This window comes from Macaca thibetana, chromosome 8 (assembly GCF_024542745.1).
Source record: "Macaca thibetana thibetana isolate TM-01 chromosome 8, ASM2454274v1, whole genome shotgun sequence".
Taxonomy (NCBI): domain Eukaryota; kingdom Metazoa; phylum Chordata; class Mammalia; order Primates; family Cercopithecidae; genus Macaca; species Macaca thibetana.
This window is the reverse complement of record NC_065585.1, coordinates 100288539-100311117: the sequence shown is the minus strand read 5'-3', so window position 1 is coordinate 100311117 and position 22579 is coordinate 100288539. Positions and strand designations below refer to the sequence as shown.

The window sequence follows — 22579 nt, the reverse complement described above, 5'->3', positions numbered from 1 at the left end:
ACATCATAGTTCTATTTCTAGAAATTGGTCTTCAAGATCTACATTAGGCTATCCACCTCACCATTATTTCATAGTAGGCAAAAACTGAATATAACCCAATGTCTAACAATAAGAAAATTATGAAACATTTTGTAGGACAAATGCCATTCAGCCATGAAAATACGTATGTATAAATATTCTTTAATAAGATAAAAGTGTGAGATTGTATATGCCATATGATACCAGTTTTATGTGAATATACATAAATGTGTTTTTAAAAATGTATATGCAGGTCCACAATTTCAGATCCCAATCCTTTAGACCACATTCGTTTTGGAATCCGGAGTTTTTCAGATTTTTAGAAAGGTAACATGATGCATACACCACATATTGTGTAAATACCCCAGTGGGGCCTGGGGTTACACCATTATTCCATTATATTAACATTTCTGCAGCAAAATGTAAGATTATTCACTCTAGGATAAACAAGAAGAATACATTCATGGTTCTGTCATTACCTTTCACCCTCCTCCTGGGAATTCCTTTGTCTTTCTCCTGTCTTATTTTGTTTGCTGAATTCTGTGTATTTCTTTTTCTTGGTTTACTTTCATGTTTTGGTAGAGTCCATTTTCCGGTGGCATCTTCAGAAAAATACATGATAGATACTTATTTTAAGCCCCACAAATCTGAAAATAATCTTAGTTCTCTTTACACTGTGGTTGAGTTGAATATGGAATTCCAGGTTGGAAGTCATTCCTCCGTATTTTGAAATCATTGCTCCATGCCGATGCCCTCTGGCTTCCAATGCTGCTGCTGACATCTCTCATGTGGACTCCCACTCCCTGTTGGTAACTTGTTCACTTTCTGGAACCTTTTAGGTCCTTTTTATCTCCATGTTCATGCTGCTGTGCTTTGGTATGAGAAGGAGTTTTGTTGTTGTTGTTTTCTTTTGTTTTATTGTACTTGGCACTTAGCACACCCTTAAAGTCTGAATGCCTACTAGCTTTAGTTTTAGGAAATTTTCTTATTATTATTTATTTTATCTCATTTATTTGTTTAGTTAGTTAGTTATTTTACTACTTTATTTTTCTTTACTTTCTCTATCCTCTTTCTGAACTATTTAGCTATTGAACCTCCTGGGTTAATCCTTTAATTATCTAACCCTGTCTCTCCTTTTTTCTCTCTTGTGTTTTTGCTCTACTTACTGAGATGATTATACACCTTGTTCTAGCTTGCCTATTGAATTTTTCATTTCTGCTATCATATTTTTAATTTGCAAGAGTACTTTTTGTTTTCTGAATATAACTTTTATATCCTGTTCTTGCTTTATGAATATATAGTGTCTCTTATCTCTATGAGAATATTAATCATAGAAGATATTTTTTACTTCCATTTTTTAAAAAATTATTTTACTTTAAGTTCTGAGATACATGTGCAGAATGTGCAGGTTTGTTACATAGCTATACACGTGCCATGGTGGTTTGCTACACTCATCAACTTGTCATCTGTATTAGGTATTTCTCCTAATGCTATCCCTCCCCCAGCCCCCCACCCCGCAACAGCCCCCAGTGGGTTATGTTCCCTCCCTGTGTCCATGTGTTCTCACTGTTCAGTTTCCACCCATGAGTGAGAACATGCAGTGTTTGGTTTTCTGCTCTTGTGATAGTTTGCTCACAATGATGGTTTCTGAGCTTCATCCATGTCCCTGCAAAGGACATGAACTCATCCTTTTTTATGGCTGCATAGTATTCCATGGTGTATATATGCCACATTTTCTTTATCCAGTCTATCATTGATGGGCATTTGGATTGGTTCCAAGTCTTTGCTATTGTGAATAGTGCTGCAATAAACATATGTGTGCATGTGTCTTTATAGTAGATTGATTTATAATCCTTTGGATATATACCCAGTAATGGGATTGCTGGGTCAAATGGTATTTCTGATTCTAGATCCTTGAGGAATCGCCACACTGTCTTCCACAATGGTTGAACTAATGTACACTCCCACCAACAGTGTAAAAGCATTCCTATTTCTCCACATCCTCTCCAGCATCTGTTGTTTCCTTACTTTTTATGATCACCATTCTAACTGGTGTGAGATGGTATCTCATTGTGGTTTTGAGTTGCATTTCTCTAATGACCAATGATGATGAGCTGTTTTTCATATGTTTATTGGCCATGTAAATGTCTTCTTTTGTGAAGTGTCTGTTCATATCCTTTGCCCACTTTTTGATGGGGTTGTTTTTTTCTTGTAAATTTGTTTAAGTTCCTTGTAGATTCTGGATATTAGCCCTTTGTCAGATGGATAGATTACAAAAATTTTCTCCCATTCTGTAGGTTGCCTTTTCACTCTGATGATAGTTTCTTTTGCTGTGCAGAAGCTCTTTAGTTCACTTAGATCCCATTTGTCAGTTTTGGCTTTTGTTGCAGTTGCTTTTGGTGTTTTAGTCATGAAGTTTTTGCCCATGCCTATGTCCTGAATGGTATTGCCTAGATTTTCTTCTAGGGTTTTTATGGTTTTAGGTCTTACCTTTAAGTCTTTAATCCATCATGAGTTAATTTTTGTATAAGATGTAAGGAAGGGATCCAGTTTCAGTTTTCTGCATATGGCTAGCCAGTTTTCCCAGCACCATTTATTAAATAGGGAATCCTTTTCCCATTGCTTGTTTTTGTCAGGTTTGTCAAAGATCAGATGGTTGTAGATGTGTGGCATTATTTCTGAGGCCTCTGTTCTCTTCCGTTGGTCTGTATATCTGTTTTGGTACCAGTACCATGCTGTTTTGGTTACTGTAGCCTTGTAGTATAGTTTGAAGTCAGGTATTTTGATGCCTCCAACTTTGTTATTTTTGCTTAGGATTGTCTTGGCTATACTGGCTCATTTTTGGTTCCATATGAAATTTAAAGTAGTTTTTTCTAATTATTTGAAGAAAGTTAGTGGTAGCTGTATGGGGATACCATTGAATCTATAAAATGCTTTGGGCAGGATGGCCATTTTCACAATATTGATTCTTCCTATTCATGAGCATGGAATGTTTGTTCATTTGTTTGTGTCCTCTCTTAATTCCTTGAGCAGTGGTTTGTAGTTCTTCTTGAAGAGGTCCTTCACATCCCTTGTTAGTTGTGTATTCCTAGGTATTTTATTCTCTTAGTAGCAATTGTGAATGGGAGTTCACTCATGATTTGGCTCTCTGTCTGTTACTGGTATATAGGGATGCTTTTGATTTTTGCACATTGATTTTTGTATCCTGAGACTTTGCTGAAGTTGCTTATCAGCTTGAGATTTTGGGCTGAGACAATGGGATTTTCTAAATATACAGTCATGTCATCTGCAAACAGAGACAATTTGACTTCCTCTCTTCCTATTTGAATATCCTTTATTTCTTTCTCTTGCCTGATTGCCCTGGCCAGAACTTCCAACACTATGTTGAATAGGAGTGGTGAGAGAGGACACCCTTGTCTTGTGCCGGTTTTCTAAGGCAGTGCTTCCAGCTTTTGCCCATTCAGTATGATATTGGCTGTGGGTTTGTCATAAATAGCTGTTAATATTTTGAGATACATTCCATCAATACCTAGTTTATTGAGAGTTTTTATCATGAAGGGATGTTGAATTTTATCAAAGGCCTTTTCTGCATCTATTGAGATAATCGTACGGTTTTTGTCATTGGTTCTATTTATGTGATGTATTACATTTACTGATTTGAGTATGTTGAACCAGCCTTACATCCCAGGGATGAAGCCGACTTGATGGTGATGGATAAGCTTTTTGATGTGCTGCTGGATTCAGATGGTCAGTATTTTACTGAGGATTTTTGCATTGATGTTGATCAGGGATATTGGCCTGAAATTTTCATTTTTTGTTGTGTCTCTGTCAGGTTTTGGTATCAGGATGATGCTGGCCTCATAAAATGAGTTAGGGAGGAGTACCTCTTTTTCTGTTGTTTGGAATAGTTTCAGAAGGAATGGTACCAGCTCCTCTTTGTACCTCTGGTGAAATTTGGCTGTGAATCCGTCTGGTCCTGGGCTTTTTTTGGTTGGTAAGGTGTTAATTATTGCCTTAATTTCAGAACTTGTCATTGGTGTATTCAGGGATTTGACTTCTTTCCTGGTTTAGTCTTGGGAGGATGTATGTATCTAGGAATTTATCCATTTCTTCTAGATTTTCTAGTTTATTTGCATAGAGGTGTTTACAGTATTCTCTGATGGTAGTTTGTATTTCTGTGGGATCAGTGGTGATATCTTGTTTATCATTTTTTGTTGCGTCTATTTGATTCTTCTCTCTTTTCTTCATTAGTCTGGCTAGTGGTCTATTTTGTTAATTATTAAAAAAGCAACCAGCTCCTGGATTCATTGATTTTTTTTTTTTTTTTGAAGAGTTTTTCATGTCTTGTCTCCTTCAGTTCTGCTCTGATCTTAGTTATTTCTTGTCTTCTGCTAACTTTTGAATTTGTTTGCTCTTGCTTCTCTAGTTCTCTTAATTGTGATGTTAGGGTGTCGATTTTAGATTTTTCCTGCTTTCTCCTGTGGGCATTTAGTGCTGTAAGTTTTCCTCTAAACACTGCTTTAGCTGTGTCCCAGAGATTCTGGTACATTGTATGTTTGTTCTCATTGGTTTCAAAGAACTTACTTATTTCTTCCTTAATTTCGTTATGTACCCAGTAGTCATTCAGGAGCAGGTTGTTCAGTTTCCATGTAGTTGTGCAGTTTTGAGTGAGTTTCTTAATCCTCAGTTCTAATCTGATTGCACTGTGGTCTGAGAAACTGTTTGTTACGATTGTCATTCTTTTGCATTTGCTGAAGAGTGTTTTACTTCCAATTATGTGGTCAATTTTAGAATAAGTGTAATGTGGTACTGAGAGGAATGTATATTCTGTTGATATGGGGTGGAGAGTTCTGTAGATGTCTATTAGGTCTGCTTGGTCCAGAGCTGAGTTCAAGTCCTGAATATCCTTGTTAATTTTCTGTCTTGTTGATCTGTCTAATATTGACAGTGGGGTGTTAAAGTCTCCCACTATTGTTGTGTGGGAGTCTAAGTCTCTTTGTAGGCCTCTAAGGACTTGCTTCATGAATCTGGGTGCTCCTTTATTGGCTGCATATATATTTAGGATAGTTAGCTCTTCTTGTTGAATTGATCCGTTTACCATCATGTAATGGCCTTTTTTGTCTCTTTTGATCTTTGATGGTTTAAAGTCTGTTTTATCAGAGACTAGGATTGCAAGCCCTGCTTTTTTTTTGCTTTCCATTTGCTTGGTAAATCTTCCTCCATCCCTGTATTTTGTGACTATATGTGTCTTTGCATGTGAGATATGTTTCCTGAATACAGCACATTGATGGGTCTTGACTCTTTATCCAGTTTGCTAGTCTGTGCCTTTAAATTGGGGCATTTAGCCCATTTACATTTAAGGTTAATATTGTTATGTGTGAATTTGATCTTGTCATTATGATGCTAGTGGTTATTTTGCCCGTTAGTTGATGCAGTTTCTTCATAGCGTCAATGGTCTTTACAATTTGGTATGTTTTTTGCAATGGCTGGTACCAGTTTTTCCTTGCCGTATTTAGTGCTTCCTTCAGGGTCTCTTGTAAGACAGGCCTGGTGGTGACAAAATCTCTCAGCATTTGCTTGTCTGTAAAGGATTTTATTTCTCTTTCGCTTATGAAGCTTAGTTTGTCTGGGTATGAAATTATGGGTTGAAAATTATTTTCTTTAAGAATGTTGAATATTGGCCCCCACTCTCTTCTGGCTTGTAGGGTTTCTGCAGAGAGATCTGCTGTTAATCTGATGGGCTTCCCTGTGTGGGCAATCTGACCTTTCTCTCTGGACGCCCTTAACATTTTTCTCTTCATTTCAACCTTGGTGAATCTGACGATTATGTGTCTTGGGGTTGCTATTCTTGAGGAATATCTTGAGGAATATCTTTGTGGCATTCTCTGTATTTCCTGAATTTGAATGTTGGCCTGTCTTGCTAGGTTGGGGAAGTTCTAGATAATATCCTGAAGAGTGTTTTCCAACTTGATTCCATTCTCCCTGTCAGTTTTAGGTATACCAATCAAACATAGGTTTGGTCTTTTCATTTTGTTTATTTTATTTATTTATTTATTTATTTTTGAGATGGAGTCTTGCTTTGTCACCCAGGCTGGAGTGAGTGCAGTGGCACGATCTCGGCTCACTGCAACCTCCACCTCCCAGGTTCAAGCAATTCTCCTGTCTTAGCCTCACGAGTAGCTGGGACCACAGTCACCTGCCACCGCACCCAACTAATTTTTGTATTTTTAGTAGAGACGGGATTTTACCATATTGGTCAGGCTGGCCTCGAACTCCTGACCTCAGGTGATCCACCCGCCCCGGCCTCCCAGAGTGCTGGGATTAAAGGTGTGAGCCAGCTGGGCACAGTGGCTCACACCTGTAATCCCAGCACTTTGGGAGGCCGAGGCGGGCGGATCACGAGGTCAGGAGATCAAGACCATGCTGGCTAACACAGTGAAACCCCGTCTCTACTAAAAATACAAAAAAAAAAAAAAAAAAAAAAATTAGCTAGGCGTGGTGGTGGGTGCCTGTAGTCCCAGCTACTCGAGCGGCTGAGGCAGGAGAATGGCGTGAACCCGGTAGGCAGGGGTTACAGTGAGCCAAGATTGCGCCACTGCACTCCAGCCTGGGCGACAGATCAATACTGTGTCTCAAAAAACAAAAAAATAAGACGTGAGCCACCGTGTCTGGCCAGCAATTTCTTTTCTGTCCTTTTAGGAACTGATTTTTGTATTCAAGGAAAAAAATTTAATTTAATCTGATTGGTGGTATATTTCTATTCATTTAATTCAATTTGTTTTCCTTATTATTTAGAATAAAACCCCCATTCTTGACATAACTTCTGAGGACCTAAGTGACATGCCTCCCCCATCCTGACCCCTGGACCTTGTCTTCTACCCCTTCCCCAGCCACACTGACCTTACTGTTCTTGGAGTTTATCAAGTGCACTGCTACCTCACAACTCTGCCCGTCGTAACCTCTGTCTTGCATCCCCCCACCTATAACTGTATGGTCTGCCTCTTCATTCCAGGATTCTGCTCAGTTTTAAACTTAGCATAGAGGGCTTCTTTGACCATCCATCTAAAATACCAATCCCTTGGGCAGGTGCAATGGCTCACGCCTGTAATCTCAGCACTTTGGGAGGCCAGGCAGGTAGATTACTTGAGGTCAGGAGTTCGAGACCAGCCTGACCTACATGGTGAAATCCCATCTCTACTAAAAATACAAAATTAGCTGGGTGTGGTGGCACACGCCTGTAATCCCAGCTTCTTGGGAGGCTGAGGCAGGAGAATCACTTGAACCTGGGAGGTTGCAGTGAGCCGAGATCATGCCATTGCACTCCAGCAACAAGAGCAACACTCAGTCTCAAAAAATAAAAAAGAAAGAAAAAATAAAATACCAGTCCCACTCCTCCAAAACCCCCAGTAGTCTTTCAGTGTAGAATAAACATACATTCAAAAAAGCGTACTGTATGTACATGTACATTTTAAAGGTAATTGTGAAGTGAGCAGCCATGTGACATAGGTCAGTTGAATGTCACCAGCACCTACCAGGGCTTGTGTTTACCTTCTTGATCACAACCTCTTGATCACAACCTCTTTCCTCACCTCCTATCCAGGGAAAACCATGATTCCCAGGTTTTTAAATAATTATTTTCTTGTTTGTGTTGATAGTTTTACCACCTGTGTGTATGTCTAGTTATAGGATGTTTAAAATTTTATTTTCTTTCATTTGCTGCATTATTTGCTTTTCTCTGAGTTTGCTTTCATTGTTTTTGTCTATTTTTGATGTTGGAAACGTCTCAAATATTTTAATGGTCCTTGGTTGTTTGTTGACATTTAAAAGTAAACCACTATCAAAAACTGATTGGAATCTGAGTTGGGGGTGCTTTTTGAGTGGTACATTTCACTGTAGGATTGTCAGGCAGAGACCTGCCCATTTGTCTGCATATGAATCATTTCATGTGGGAACAGTCAATTTCCCTATAAAGAAATCCTTCATGCTCCTCCCTGACATACGTATTTTGCTGCCAGTGTTTTGGCAATCAAATGGAGTGAAGGTGACTAGTAAGAATCTTACTGTTGGGGACATGAATTTATATTTAATCTCAGGTCTTTCTGGTTCCCCCTAGTTCTTAACCTCTCTAGGTCTACTTCTTCAAAGAATATACACACCTTTCTTCTTGGAGTACTCAGTTTTGTTTTGTTTTTTATCTCGATGTACATGCCACATACCAGACTAGGAACTAAGTTGCTGTAACTCAAGATAGTTATAATTTAGGGTATGGTAGGTAAAAATAGAAATTGGGAGTGAAATGGAACATAATCATTCTGTCCTTGGCAATGAGTTTCTGGTAAAACAAACTAATCTCGATCAAGTTTTTTTTTTTTTTTTTTGGTCATATAAATGTAAATGCAATTATAATCCTTTTATCTCCATTCAGATTTTAGGACAGCAAATTAATGACTTTACCCTTCCTGATGTCAACCTTATTGGGGAGCATTCTGATGCAGCAGAGCTTGGAAGGATGCTTCAGCTCATCTTAGGCTGTGCTGTGAACTGTGAACAGAAGCAAGGTAATTTGTTTCAAGTTCATGTTTGCATTTAAAATAATGAAGGAAAGTATTGTATATTGTATATTTATATATAAATCACCAGTACCAACAGTAACATCTGTTTAAGGCCACCCCCAAAGAATGCCATTTTCTACAGTTTTACTAGTAATTTGTTTTTAAGCTTAAGTGAATTTTGCACATTAAAATAAATTTGATTGGGGTGATATTTTTTCCTTTGTGCAATACCACACAATTCCTTGAGTAGATAATGACACTGAATGCAGTGAAATTTGCTGGTAAATTGACAACATCTACCTAATCTGGAAAAAATGAGCAGAGACATACAGCAGTTTAATAGATATTCAGGTCTGCCATCCCAACATATATCTGTAACAGATGCCTTCAGGTTTTCCTTTTCTTTTTTTAGGCATATTGTATTTGGAAAACATTTGCAAGTTTGCCTCTGCTGTGGGGAAAAAGAGAGGGAAGAGTATCATTATATGCAATGTTTAAATAATAAAAAGAAATTTTGAACTGGGTTTCCTAACCCAAAATCTGGTACATACTTTTCCTTAAGAAATTACTCCCTGTCAAAGATCAGATAGTTGTAGATGTGTGGTGTTATTTCTGAGGGCTCTGTTCTGTTCCATTGGTCTGTATCTCTGTTTTGGTACCGGTACCACGCTGTTTTGGTTACCGTAGCCTTGTAGTATAGTTTGAAGTCAGGTAGCGTGATGCCTCCAGCTTTGTTCTTTTGACTTAGGATTGACTTGGCAATGTGGGCTCTTTTTTTGGTTCCATATGAACTTTAAAGTAGTTTTTTCCAATTCTGTGAAGAAAGTCATTGGTAGCTTGATGGGGATGGCATTGAATCTATAAATTACCTTGGGCAGTATGGCCATTTTCATAATATTGATTCTTCCTATCCATGAGCATGGAATGTACTTCCATTCATTTGTATTCTCTTTCATTTTGTTGAGCAGTGGTTTGTAGTTCTCCTTGAAGAGGCCCTTCACATCCCTTGTAAATTCGATTCCTAGGTATTTTATTCTCTTGAAGCAGTTGTGAATGGGAGTTCACTCATGATTTGGCTCTCTGCTTGTCTTTATTTTTGTATAGGAATGCTTGTGATTTTTGCACATTGATTTTATATCCTGAGACTTTGCTGAAGTTGCTTATCAGCTTAAGGAGATTTTGGGCTGAGACGATGGGGTTTTCTAGATATACAATCATGTCATCTGCAAATAGGAACCATTTGCCTTCCTCTTTTCCAAATTGAATACCCTTTTTTTCTTTCTCATGCCTGATTGCCCTGGCCAGAACTTCCAACACTATGTTGAATAGGAGTGGTAAGAGAGGGCATCCCTGTCTTGTGCCAGTCTTCGAAGAGAATGCTTCCAGTTTTTGCCTATTCAGTATGATATTGGCTGTGGGTTTGTCATAAATAGCTCTTATTATTTTGAGATATGTCCCATCAATACCTAATTTAATAAGAGTTTTTAGCATGAAGGGCTGCTGAATTTTGTCAAAGGCCTTTTCTGTATCTATTGAGATAATCATGTGATTTTTGTCGTTGGTTCTGTTTATATGCTGGATTACGTTTATTGATTTGCGTATGTTGAACCACCCTTGCATCCCAGGGATGAAGCCCACTGGATCATAGTGGATAAGCTTTTTGACGTGTTGCTGGATTCGGTTTGCCAGTATTTCATTGAGGATTTTTGCATCGATGTTCATCAGGGATATTGGTCTAAAATTCTCTTTTTGGTTGTGTCTCTGCCAGGCTTTGGTATCAGAATGATGCTGGCCTCATAAAATGAGTTAGGGAGGATTCCCTCTTTTTCTGTCGATTGGAATAGTTTCAGAAGGAATGGTACCAACTCCTCCTTGTACCTCTGGTAGAATTCAGCTGTGAATCCATCTGGTCCTGGACTTTTTTTGGTTGGTAGACTATTAATTATTGCCTCAATTTCAGAGCCTGTTATTGGTCTATTCAGTGATTCAACTTCTTCCTGGATTAGTCTTGGGAGGGTGTGTGTGTCAAGGAATTTATCTGTTTCTTCTAGATTTTCTAGTTTATTTGCATATGCATAGAGGTGTTCATAGTATTCTCTGATGGTAGTTTGTATTTCTGTGGGATCCTGACAAAAACAAGAAATGGTGAAAGGATTCCCAGTTTAACAAATGGTGCTGGGAATACTGGCTAGCCATATGTAGAAAGCTGAAACTGGATCCCTTCCTTGCACCTTACACAAAAATTAATTCAAGATGGATTAAAGACAAATGTTAGACCTAAACCATAAAAACCCTAGAAGAAAATCTAGGCAATACCATTCAAGTCATAGGCATGGGCAAGGACTTCATGTTTGAAACACCAAAAGCAATGGCAACAAAAGCCAAAATTGAGAAATGGGATCTAATTAAACTAAAGAGCTTCTGCACAGCAAAAGAAAATACCATCAGAGTGAACAGGCAACCTACAGAATGGGAGAAAAATTTTGCAATCTACTCCTCTGACAAAGGGCTAATATCCAGAATCTACAAAGAACTCAAACAAATTTACAAGAAAAAAACAACCCCATCAACAAGTGGGCGAAGGATATGAACAGACACTTCTCAAAAGAAGACATTTATGCAGCCAACAGACACATGAAAAAATGCTCATCATCACTGGTCATCAGAGAAATGCAACTCAAAACCACAATGAGATACCATCTCACACCGGTTAGAATGGCGATCATTAAAAAGGAAACCACAGGTGCTGGAGAGGATATGGAGAAATCGGGACACTTTTACACTGTTGGCGGTACTGTAAACTAGTTCAACAGTTGTGGAAGGCAGTGTGGCGATTCCTCAAGGATCTAGAACTAGAAATACCATTTGACCCAGCCATCCCATTACTGGGTAAATACCCAAAGGATTATAAATCATGCTGCTGTAAAGACACATGCACACGTATGTTTATTGCGGCACTATTCACAGTAGCAAAGACTTGGAACCAACCCAAATGTCCATCAATGATAGACTGGATTAAGAAAATGTGGCACATATACACCGTGGAATACTATGCGGCCGTAAAAAATGATGAGTTCATGTCCTTTGTAGGGACATGGATGAAGCTGGAAACCATCATTCTCAGCAAACTACCTCAAGGAGAAAAAACCAAACACCGCATGTTCTCACTCATAGGTGGGAATTGAACAATGAGAACACTTGGACACAGGAAGGGGAACATCACACACTGGGGCCTCTTGTGGGGTAGGGGGAGAGGGGTGGGACAGCATTAGGAGATCTACCTAATGTAAATGACGAGTTAATGGGTGCAGCACACCAACGTGGCACATGTATACATATGTAACAAACCTGCACGTTGTACACATGTACCCTAGAACTTAAAGTATAATAATAAATAAAAAAGAAATTACTCCCTGACTTATATTTTAGATGTTGCCTTGACTATCTTTTAAAGGAAAGAATAGTATTATGTATATCAAAATTGTTTAATTTATTTTAAAATAATTGTACAACTTTTAGAAATACCATGGGAGGCCGGGTACAGTAGCTCATGCATGTAATCCCAGCACTTTGGGAGGCCACTGTGGGCGGATCACTTGAGGCCAGGAGTTGGAGACCAGCCTGACCAATATGGTGAAACCTCGTCGCTACTAGAAAAAAAAAGGAAAAAAAAATATAATAAGCTGAGTGTGGAGGCACACTCCTGTAATCCCAGCTACTCAGGTGTCTGAGGCATGAGAATCACTTGAACCTGGGAGGCGGAGGTTGCAGTGAGCCAAGATCGCACCACTGCACTCCAGCCTGGGCGACAGAGCAAGACCATGTCTCAAAAAAAGAGAAAAGGAATACCACAGGATATTTTGTATTCACATACTCTGGCAAGAAAACCTTGAAAAACCTGGAAAACCGGGCCCGGCGCGGTGGCTCAAGCCTGTAATCCCAGCACTTTGGGAGGCCGAGACGGGCGGATCACGAGGTCAGGAGATCGAGACCATCCTGGCTAACACAATGAAACCCCGTCTCTACTAAAAATACAAAAAAATTAGCCGGGCGAGGTGGCGGGCGCCTGTAGTCCCAGCTACTCGGGAGGCTGAGGCAGGAGAATGGCGTAAACCCGGGAGGCGGAGTTTGCAGTGAGCCGAGATAGTGCCACTGCACTCCAGCCTGGGCGACAGAGCGAGACTCCGTCTCAAAAAAAAAAAAAAAAAAGAAAAACCTGGAAAGCCTTGGGATTAATTTTAACATCGATAAACAGGCTTGTAAAATTAATGGGGGCAGGCTCAGTGGCTCAGGTCTGTAATCACAGCACTTTGGGAGGCTGAGGGAGGTGGATCACGAGGTTAGGAGTTTGAGACCAGCCTGGCCAAGATGGTGAAACCCCATCTCTACTAAAAATACAAAAATTAGCCGAGCGCCTTGGTGGGCGCCTGTAATCCCAGCTAATCGGGAGGCTGAGGCAGGAAAATCACTTAAGCCTGGGAGGTGGAGGTTGCAGTGAGCCAAGATCGCGCCACTGCACTTTAGCCTGGGCGACAGATTGAGACTTTTTCTCAGAAAAAAATAATAAAATAAATTATCTATCACTGCTAGAAAAATTTCTCGCTAAGCATGTAAATCTGAAAACTGTCTTTTATTTTTTCCCATGTCCTTTGTATTGCAATCTAAAATACCCCATTTTAAGCTCCCAGAGCTGAAATGACCCAATATATTATATCATTATTGTTACATTGAAGTACAAGATTAAGAGCATGAGCTGCAGTGTGCCTCAACCCGTGAATTCCACTCGTTTCTACCTCTTGCAGACAATCTGAAGGACATTGAGTAGATCACTTAATCTCTGTATTTTAGTTTTTTAGTAAAATAGAGATTCAGTATAGTACCTACCTCCTAAGGTTATTGTGGAAACTAAATAAGATCGTGTATGTAGAACAGTACAGTGTCTTGCACATAGTAGTGGTTCACAAAACATTAGTTATTACTAGGAAACATGAACACATTATAAGTTTTACATATAATATTTTATTCTATTTTATTTTATTTTATTTTATTTTGTCGAGACAGAGTCTTGCTCTGTTGCCCAGGCTGGAGTGCAGTTTCATGATCTCAGCTCACTGCAACCTCCGCCTCCTGGATTCAAGCGATTCTCCTGCCTCAGCCTCTTGTAGCTGGGATTACAGACGTGCACCATCATGCCTGGCTAATGTTTTGTATTTTTAGTAGAAACAGAGTTTAATCATGTTGGTCAGGCTGGTCTCGAACTCCTGACTTCATGCACCTCAGCCTCCCAAAGCACTAGGATTGCAGGCATGGGCCACCACCCCAGCCTATATATAGTATTTTAAAACATTTTTGTTCAATTGTTTTATTGTGTATTTTTGTGAACTTTCAGGTAGCCACAATTTTTTTGTTTGTTTGTTTTTTGGTTTGTTTTTTTTTTTGAGATGGAGTCTCGCTCTGTTGCCCAGGCTGGAGTGCAGTGGCGCGGTCTCAGCTCACTGCAAGCTCTGCCTCCTGGTTTCACGCCATTCTCCTGCCTCAGCCTCCAGAGTAGCTGGGACTACAGGCGCCCGCCACCACGCCCGGCTAATTTTTTATATTTTCAGTAGAGACGGGGTTTCACTGTGTTAGCCAGGATGGCCTCGATCTCCTGACCTCATGATCCACCCACCTCGGCCTCCCAAAGTGCTGGGATTACAGGCGTGAGCTACCGCGCCCGGCAGTAGCCACAGTTTTTTAAATGTCATTAGGTGGTGTGCAATGATTATATTTATTTTATCAATAAATGGAATGTAAATTAGTAAAACCACTAAAGTAGAATTAGAGAAGGCTATTCTCAGTAAGTTAACTTTTAATTTACAGATTTTGTTAATTAAATATAGTTTTATGTGTACAGCAAGTCCAAGTTGACAGATTTGCACTTTGTTGAAGCTACTTGAAGACCAGTCTTGATATATAGATAATAATGTAATTAATATCTTTTTATAGTTCTTCCAGAGTGCTTATCTAATCTTAAATAGCTTTTTTCCTCTATTGACAACTACTGATTTGCATAGAAATCACTTGTTTTCTAAAAGCTGCAGTTCAAATTTATGCAATAAAGTAGATCAATTTTACCTTAAATTCATTTTTTCTTCTATATTCAATTTATTTCACAAATATTGAACTTATACATTACATTAGGGGCTAGGAACACAGTGTTAGACAGAACAGACAAGTGCTTGCCCTGGAGGAACTTGAGTGGAAGGACATTAAATAATGCCACAGATAACCTGTATGGTGAGCGCAGAGGCGAGTGTTCTGCAGCTACAGCTTAAAGGGAGATAGCCTGGGTTTGGGGTCAGGGAAGTTATTTAAGTAAAACTGTGGAAGACAGTGGGTTAAGAGTAATGTAAATAGTAGAAACTGAATGTAGGAAAGACCTAGGTTATCTCTGAGGAATTAGAAAACCCGCCAAACTATAATTGGGGTATAGTGAGAAAAGGATGAAGGAAAATTAGGCAGGAGATAGGGGCTATTATAAGTGATGACAGCACAGTATGTAACTATCACTTATGTTGAAGATGATGGATTTTTTTTTAAGCCCAAAGGTTTTTTTCTTGTTTCCGCACCCTTTACCCCTTGTAGTGCAAAGCAGATTTCTATTAACTTGTTGTTTGTACTTTTTTGGTGTTCCGTGGTATGTTTAATAATAGACAGCATTATTTTCTTGAAGCTATGACTAATTTTATTGGTCTCTAATTCAGTATTTTTTAAAACAATGTATTTCTCTCTAGCCCCATTCCTATTTTATCATACCGTTTTCTTTCTTTCTTTTTTTTTGGGCGGGGCGGGGGACAGATTCTCAGTCTGTCACCCAGGCTGGAGTGCAGTGGTGTGATCTCGGCCCACTGCAACCTCTGCTTCTGAGGTTCAAGCAATTCTCCTGCCTCAGCCTCCTGAGTAGCTGGGATTACAGGTGCGCGCACCACCACGCCTGGCTAATTTTTGTATTTTTAGTGGAGACAGGGTTTCACCATGTTGGTTAGGCTGGTCTCGAACTCCTGACTTCATGATCCGCCTGCCTCGGCCTCCCAGAGTGCTGGGATTACAGGCGTGAGCCACCGCGCCCAGCCACCATTTTCTTACGGTAAATTTTAGTTTGCTTATTCAATTTAACTCAAGAATTAAATATGGAATTTTCTGAAATTGTGATCTATGTATATTCCTGAAGTGTCTAACATAGAGTAGGAGATAGATTCTGTCATAGATTAGGAGATTAGTATACGTAAGATTTGAGACATTAAATCTCTGAGTAGATGCTTTGATTTTAAGGTAGGGATAGAAATTATTTAATTAAAGTTGATTAATATCAGATAATAACTTCTTATGTATCCCTTTAGGAAATTCATTGACTTCTGGAATTCTCCTTAATATGTAGGGGTCTTTGGAAATGCATAACTGTTGAGAGTCAGCTAATTATATTTACTACAGAATAGGACTAGGAAAAGACAGAGATGTTACCTATATGCATATTCCAATGGGAAAGAAGATAGTCAATTATAATACTTTTTGAAGTTCTCACTCAGAACAAATTTTCTGTAGGAACACCTAGATTGAGTTTCCCCCCAAAATTGTGTAAATAATGGAAACTTATTGAACAAAATTTTAACATCTCATTTGTCTAGATTCAGGACATCCTCTGCTCTTAGGAACACAGTAGAGTGCTATGAATCAAGTACATGAGTGTCTGAGTGGTTAAATATTAGCTGTCACTGCATATTTATGGTATATAACATAAAACTCACTAAAGCAGTTCTGCTGTTTACTACCTGACTCACTTGGGATGAGATACTTAACCTGTGTCTTTGTCTGCACAGTAAGGATGTAAAAGCTGGTTGACATGAGGAGTGAATGAAATTGTGTGTGTGTGTGCTTTGTACTCCGTAAAACACTGTACAGATTAAAAGGGGCTTATGTTTAAATGTGTTTCCTAATTAGAAGAAGTGAGGAGCATCTGTTAGGGATGTTGACTCAGTGCACATTTGTCTTGGCTATCTTACTTCTCAAATTGGGGTAAATAAAATGGTGGTAAATTTGAAAAAACAAAGATTAGTAGTAGAAGACACACTAATAATAATTGTTATTTATTATCTTCCTTCTGTCTGGTACCTAAAAATGCTTTTTACAGACCAGGAAGCTGGGACTCGTAAGTGTTATGTGACTTGCCCAATACTTCCTACCTGTGATAGGCTAGACAAGGACAAAAACTCATGTTTCTTCCACATTTAAACTTAATATTCCCTGTGATAAACTATGCTGTGAATTTTAGACAGTGAAGCCTTCAGGATAAGCTGCCTCACATAGCACACCTCATTCTCCAGCATTGCCTCATAGACACACACCCAGTAATATCATATCATTTGTATTTTGGACTTTTAAAGATTCATAAATTTTTTTATTTAAAAAACTGTACTGTAATTTAGTTCTCATCATCATTTTATCATTTAGCATTTTACGGTGTTCGCGGGGAAGGGCCTTGACGTGGCAACACCGCTTCTTAACTAACGCTTCCCCTCTCACACCTACTAACCCCTCACCCCTCGAGTCCACTGTTATTTCCTTCACTTTCAACAGGCTGTCATTAAATTCTCCTTCCCCATTATCAGTGCCGCTGCTGCTTCTCTTCCATGTTCACAGTGTCACTTTTAGAGCTGTTTAATCATCCTACCTGTGCTGGTTTCTTCATAGCCTTTGAATTCTGTGTTCGATACTTTTGAACAGAGCATCTAAAATCTCCCTTTCTGTATTCCAACACTCATAGGGTGATTCTCATTAAGAAAACAAAACTAAAAATTGAGCTCAGACTAAAGGAATTCTTTTTTTACTAACTAGCGATTAAGTTATGATATTCCTATTGTTGGCCTAAGAACAATGCCTATAATTTAGTCGTGTTATGTATGTTTGTACTTACAACCAAACAATTGATTGGGTACAAGTAGCCTTAGGACAATACTTCCTTAAAAACATGTTTCTGATAAACTAAAGCTTTAGCATTAACCAGAAGTCATAATTTAATAGTATTGTAAAAATACCTCATTTATTTTAAATCCTCTATTGGGTAGAGGATTACAACTGTCATTTCAACTACATGAATCTCTTGTCAAAAGAGTACTTTAAAACTATCTAAAGTACTCTTGAGGGGCCTTTCATGGTAAGACCCCTCAAGGAGTGAGGTTTTATTGTGTACGTTGTTTGGATATATGGGGTTGGAGAGGTACGTTGAGCCTAAAATTTCCTAATTACTTTACTGTTTTACATGTTTCTTACTGCAACATATTTACCGTATTTGTTGGAGTCCACCTGGGCTGTTGCCTTTTTATCCTTAATATTACTTTTGTAATCCATTGTTGGATTCAGAAATGAAAACTGCTTCCGGGGCTCTTTTAGAAGGCAAGAAATTATTTTCAAGTTTGTCATTACTAATAACAAAGAGATCTTTCTATTTTTTGGCAGTAGTGAGGATGAATTTGATGAAGTTGCTGCTTTAGCTTATTGGAGGTGTGGATCATTTTATTTTTTGTGTTGGACTGTTCAAGTGCCTTAGTGAGAAGGGGGAAGTAGTAGAACAAGGAGTTCATCTGTAACCGTGAACAGTCAATTGTGATAACTCACTACCCTTAGACCAGTCAATAATTATTTTAAAGCCTGGGATTATACAATATTTGTTTAACTATGGTATCAATTTGTATGTTAAATTCATCTCAATTCTTTGTCCTAAGCAGCTCTCAGTTTCATTTTTTTTATTTGCTGTTGAAGAAAATATTAAAGCAGGCTGGGCACGGTGGCTCACACCTGTAATCCCAGCACTTTAGGAGACCGAGGCGGGCGGATCATGAGGTCAAGAGATCGAGACCATCCTGGCCAACATGGTGAAACCAGGTCTCTACTAAAAATACAAAAATTAGTTGGGCGTGGTGGCACACGCCTGTAGTCCCAGCTACTTGGGAGGCTGAGGCAGAAGAATTGAGTGAACCCGGGAGGCGGAGGTTGCAGTGAGGCAAGATTGCACCACTGTACTCCAGCTTGGCGACAGAGTGAGATTCCATCTCAAAAAAAGAAAGGAAATATTAAGGCAGAAATTAATGCAGCACGTTGATGTCACATAAAAATAAAGCACAGAATTCAGGTTTTTTTTTTAACTGTATAGCAAAGAGTAATGTGAAAGGTAATTTTTAGATTTTAGAAAAAAAAAATACGGAGTTTTTTCCATCCTGGTTTCAGGCTTTACCATTTCATCGTTTTACATTGGCACGTACTCATGCCAATATTCCATTCTCGTGACCTGTAGCTGTAGCCTCAACTTTAGAAGGAATGTTGAAAAGGAAAGAAAAGATCTTAAGGAAAGATAAATAGTGTGATTTTCGGACTTTACCAATACATTTAATGGTGTATGTGGGATTCCTACGAAGAATCAAAACACAGGGGAACGACTTATAAGGATTTATGAAGTATGAGCCTTAGCTGCCTTGACCATGTTTAACTTGAACAGTGACATTCCAGATTGTTCTTGTTTTCAGAGTACATCCAAGCCATTATGATGATGGAGGAATCTGTTCAACATGTTGTCATGACAGCCATTCAAGAGGTATGTTGGAGCTTCATGCTTATAGTTTATGAAAAATTAAAGGAGTGAACGTGAGTATAAATAATACAAGTAGAAAAATTTGAAAGAGATTTTCCTCATTTTTAAAGAGTTTTTACTTTGCATTTATGATATAACTTTTCTTGTTTTTGTTCTAAAAAATCAGACTCATTTAAATTTTCCGATTTTATTTAAATCTTAAACATTTATTTTGCAGATATAGATATAACTATTCCTAAAATTTTTTTTTTTTTTTGAGACGGAGTCTCACTCTGTCACCCAGGCTAGAGTGCAGTGGTGCGATCTAGGCTCACTGCAACTTCTGCCTCCTGGGTTCAAGTGATTCTCCTGCCTCAGCCTCCCGAGTAGCTGGGACTACAGGTGTGTGCCACCATGCCTGGCTAATTTTTTGTATTTTTAGTAAAGATGGGGTTTCACCGTGTTAGCCAGAATGGTCTCGATCTCCTGACCTCGTGATCTGCCCGTCTTGGCCTCCCAAAGTGCTGGGATTACAGGTGTGAGCCACCATGCCCAGCCAGCTGTTCCTAATTTTTTAAAGTGCCCTTAATGAAATAGTAATAGACTAATTCCTAAAGCTAATAATAAATAATATCTATTATTTATTTATTTGACCGAGTCTCACTCTGTTGTCCAGGCTGGAGTGCAATGGCGTGATCTTGGCTCACTGCAACCTCTGCCACCCAGGTTTAAGCAATTCTCCTGTCTCAGCCTCCTGAGTAGCTGGAACTACAGGCACATGCCACCATGCCTGGCTAGTTTTTGTATTTTTAATAGAGACAGGGTTTCACCATATTGGTCAGGCTGGTCTCGAACTCCTGAACCTTAGGTGATCCACCCTCCCCAGCCTCCCAAAGTGCTAGGATTATAGGCGTGAGCCATGGCGCCTGGCCAAATAATATCTATCTTAAACCAGCAGTCTTCCTCACACTTAACTAGTGGTTTCCTGTTTGGTAGAAAATGAATCTTCACCTCCAGCCATTCCCAAAGCAATTTCTACATGAATATTTACGTTTTAAATGTAAAACCTAAAACTGTAAAAGTAAAAATAAAATAGAGATTAATAGCTGGTCAAGTTCAGGATGTGAGAATGTTTTTAATCATAAAAGCAGTGGAAGAAACCCTTAAGGGAAATCACAAAGTGTATGCAGGACACGAATATGCACCTAACATTGAAAAATACAAAAAGACAGGCCGGGTGCGATGGCCTCACACCTGTAATCCCAGCAGTTTGGGAGGCCAAGGCGGGCGGATCACAAGGTCAAGAGTTTGAGACCATCCTGGCCAACATGGTAAAACCTCGTCTCTACTAAAAATACAAAAATTATCTGGGTGTGGTGGCACATGCCTGTAGTCCCAGCTACTCGGGAGGCTGAGGCAGGAAAGTCGCTTGAACCTAGGAGGCGGAGGTTGGAATGAGCTGAGATCACACCACTGTCCTCCAGCCTGCTGACAGAGTGAGACTCCATCTCAAAAAAAAAAAAAAAAAAAGCAAAAAATACAAAAGAAAAACATGAAAAATAATCAATTAAATGCAAATTGAGATGAAGTTGTGCTTAAAAAATCTTCCAATGACTTTTGACACCAACTACCCAAAGTTAGGCCAAACTTCACAGATTTAAAGGTATCACTGTCTACAGACTGCCCACAGTTCAGACACCAGCTCCAGGCTCAGGGGTCTCCAGTCCACCCTGCCATCTGACCAACTGCCTACAAATTCAAGGATTCCCACTATCTCCACGCATTCTGTAATTTACTGGAACAACTAACAGAAGTCAGGAAGGATAACAGCTTTATTACAGCAAGTGTATATAAATAAAATTAAATGCATTTCTGGATTAAGTTTCTGTTAAACCAAAAAATGCATAGGGTGAGGTCAGGGAAGGTCCCAAATGCAGTTTCTTTTGTCCCCCACCCCATGGTAGCAATATGCAGAGTATTGCCAACCAGAGAAGCTTACCTGAGCCTTTATATCCAGAATCTTTGTTGGAGTTTCATTACATCTGTATGTTTGATTCAATCAGTGACCATGATGTCCAAATCAATTTTCAGCCTCCTTTGTTTCCCAGAGGTCAGGCCGATAACAAAGCCCCAGCCTTCTGATCACATGATTGGTCTTTCTGGAGTGGCCAACTCCTATCTGGAGTCATCTCGTTAGCTTAAACTATCTAGGGGCCCACTGCGAATAGCAAAGACAACTCCTATCTCTAGGGAAATTCTTTATTACCCAGCAAAGCTTTTAATGAGTTCATTAGTTTAGCAGTCAGCAGTCAGCACCAGATGGCAGGAATGCAAACTGGTGTATCTTTTAAAAATGTTATCCCCTTTTATATAATATAAGATTAGATTGGTCATGTTAAAATACCAAACTATAGTTACCCAACCAAGATATGAGTTTAATTTGTTCTCAAGTGGTCCTGGGTTGGTGTGGAGGCTCTATAGTCATCAGGAACCCAGCTTTCTTCCATCTTGCTGCTGTGCCGTTCTTAATACGTGATTCCCAGCTAGTGGTTCAGTGCTGGCTTTCACATTTGTATTTCCAGCCAGCAGAAAGGATTGAGGAAAGGTTTATCCACCTCCTGCAAGTAAATTTGCAGGAATTCTCACTCCTGTTAGCCAGATATTACCCACCTAGCCACATGGGGGAGTCTGGGAAATGGGGTCCTTATTCTAGATAGTCATGGACCCAACCAAAATTCCAGGCTTCTGTTACTAAGCAAGAGCAGGGAAAAGAATAAGAGGACCGCCAACCATTCTGCTTTACTGTAGTTGATCCTGTAATTCCACTTTTAGGAATTTATCCTTAAAAAAAAAAAAAAAAAAAAGTAAAATATGGCCAGGCGCGGTGGCTGACACCTGTAAATCCCAACACTTTGGGAGGTCGAGGCGGGTGGATCACGAGGTCAGGAGTTCAAGACCAGCCTGGCCAACATAGTGAAACTCCGTCTCTACTCAAAATACAAATATTAGCCGGGCGTGGTGGCACATACCTGTGATCCCAGCTACTCGGGAGGCTGGAGAATGGCTTGAACCCGGGAGGTGGAGGTTGTAGTGAGCTGAGATTGCGCCACTGCACCTGGGTGATAGTGCGAGACTCCATCTCAGAAAGAAAAAGTAAAATACAAAGATACATAATGGTCATAACAAGCATTTGATTGGGCTGTGACTAAGCAATTTCCATTTGTTAGCCCATTTAAATTTCTGTACACTTGCAATTAATGCCTCCAAATTTATACTTAAAATGGTTAAAATGGCAATTTTTGTCATGTATATTTATCACAGTATAAAGGAAAATTCACTACAATCCTGTGAGGTGTATATTATTGTCTTCATTTTATAAAAAGAAACAGAGAGTTTGAATAACTTGCTC

The 22579-nt window shown here is 39.2% G+C and overlaps 1 protein-coding gene and 1 long non-coding RNA gene across 2 annotated transcripts in view; one reads left to right on the top strand and one right to left on the bottom strand.

Annotated features, from left to right (window-relative positions):
• The window catches only part of HOOK3 (hook microtubule tethering protein 3), a 137895-nt gene that overhangs the window by 37932 nt on the left and 77384 nt on the right, over positions 1 to 22579 (top strand). The window contains exons 5-6 of the mRNA XM_050800387.1: positions 8444 to 8576; positions 19127 to 19194. Coding sequence (XP_050656344.1) covers positions 8444 to 8576; positions 19127 to 19194 — 201 coding nt within the window. The remainder of the gene's footprint in view (positions 1 to 8443; positions 8577 to 19126; positions 19195 to 22579) is intronic.
• Positions 12385 to 12874, bottom strand: LOC126960791 (uncharacterized). The gene is made up of 2 exons (XR_007728106.1): positions 12787 to 12874; positions 12385 to 12468 (listed from the first exon to the last, which is right to left on the bottom strand). It is a non-coding gene; the product is annotated as an uncharacterized LOC126960791 (long non-coding RNA).